We start from the raw sequence: 1,413 nt of genomic DNA, 5'->3' as shown, positions 1-1,413 counted from the left end.
CACTCTCACACACACACACATACTCACTCACTCACTCACACACTCACTCACTCACAGACATACGGTTCACGTGGCGCCAGTGTGATCTAAGAAACAGTTAAGGGAATTGTTCCTGTTATATTATTGCTTACCTCCTTATTCCTTACCTCCTAACTCCTCCAGTAATACCCAATGCCCTTTAGAGGGCTTAAGGGCCCTCGTAACGTTGTACTGTGAGGCCCTGTGGGACCCCTAACCGTGATTAAGAGCCATACTAATAAACTCGAATGAATCCCGGCTATCGTGCGACCAAGTTTGACCTCCGACCCCCAGGTGTGCGGTTCGGACGGGCAGAACTACGCCAGCGAGTGCGAGCTGAAGAAGAGCCGCTGTGAGAAGCAGGAACACATCGTGGTCCAGAACCAGGGCGAGTGTGTGGGTGAGTGACATCACTGTGACATCACCGCAGCCCCCATCCCGCCCGGCAACACAGAAAACCAACTGCCCAACTGCCGGATCACGGACATCCGGTTCCGCCGTTCGTTTCACTCTTCGGCAGGGCGGCAGTGGAGTAGAATACCGGCCAATTGTTCGCACTACTACTAATGATTGTTTGAGGGGGTTTTAAGAGCGTCGATGGTGAATTAGCTAGCGTGATGCTAGCACGGTGAAAGCTAGCATGTTTGTTTTTGTTAAACATAGTAGCTGTGTTCGAAATTGTTCCCTATCACGGATATAGTGCACTATATAGGGTGCTCGCCATTTTGTAGTGGTGTTCGAATTCTCAGTGGTTAATTTCATGCACTATATAGTTTACTTAAAATACCCAAAATTTGAGTGTACAGACGATGTTCCCTACATGTTACTCCCGTATACCACAATGCAATGCAATCGTGTTTTTCCGGAGGAGAAGAAGAAGCTGAATAACCGCAAAAACAAATACATTTAATGATGGAGTCTTCGGCTTTCATTTAGAAATGTCAACAATTTATTTGGGATTTAACATAGAAAATTTAACATTCAAAATTAATAAAAAAAACCTTGATCAAGGAAATGTAACATTCAACATCGATATAACCTCCAGCTTTCCTCGTGAGTGCCCGGTTTGTTTACATGATGTGGGCGCATCTGTCTGCGTCACACTAATACCCGGCGCATTTACTGACGCAAATGACGTTAACTCTCTGGATTTCCGCATGGAGTAGGTAGGTGGTCTGGTTGTTCAGTGGTGGTAAACAAGCCTCGGCCATTTTGAAAGGTCAAACTATTTCCCCGTAAACATTGTGTAATTTTTGTATTTCACGCCTTGTTTTCTACCCAGATTTAAATGGAGGATCATTTAGTCACACATTCGGTGAACGCGGCAGGTGTGTGCCCCTTCTGAAACCCCTTATTAAAATCCTCATTCCAGTCCTAAACCACCTAAACTAACTT

The 1,413-nt window shown here is 45.4% G+C and overlaps 1 protein-coding gene across 1 annotated transcript in view; it reads left to right on the top strand.

Annotated features, from left to right (window-relative positions):
• Window positions 1–312: 312 nt before the first annotated feature.
• Window positions 313–1,413, top strand: part of LOC307091735 (agrin-like) — a gene marked incomplete at both ends in the record, with an annotated part of 10,750 nt that continues 9,649 nt past the window's right edge. Inside the window, one exon of the mRNA XM_079759384.1 lies at window positions 313–418. Coding sequence (XP_079615510.1) covers window positions 313–418 — 106 coding nt within the window. The remainder of the gene's footprint in view (window positions 419–1,413) is intronic.

Source organism: Pollachius pollachius (assembly GCF_949987615.1).
Source record: "Pollachius pollachius genome assembly, contig: scaffold_558, whole genome shotgun sequence".
In the NCBI taxonomy this organism is placed as follows: Eukaryota; Metazoa; Chordata; class Actinopteri; order Gadiformes; family Gadidae; genus Pollachius; species Pollachius pollachius.
The sequence above is the reverse complement of the archived record's forward strand: the minus strand, read 5'-3'. Positions and strand labels throughout refer to the sequence as shown.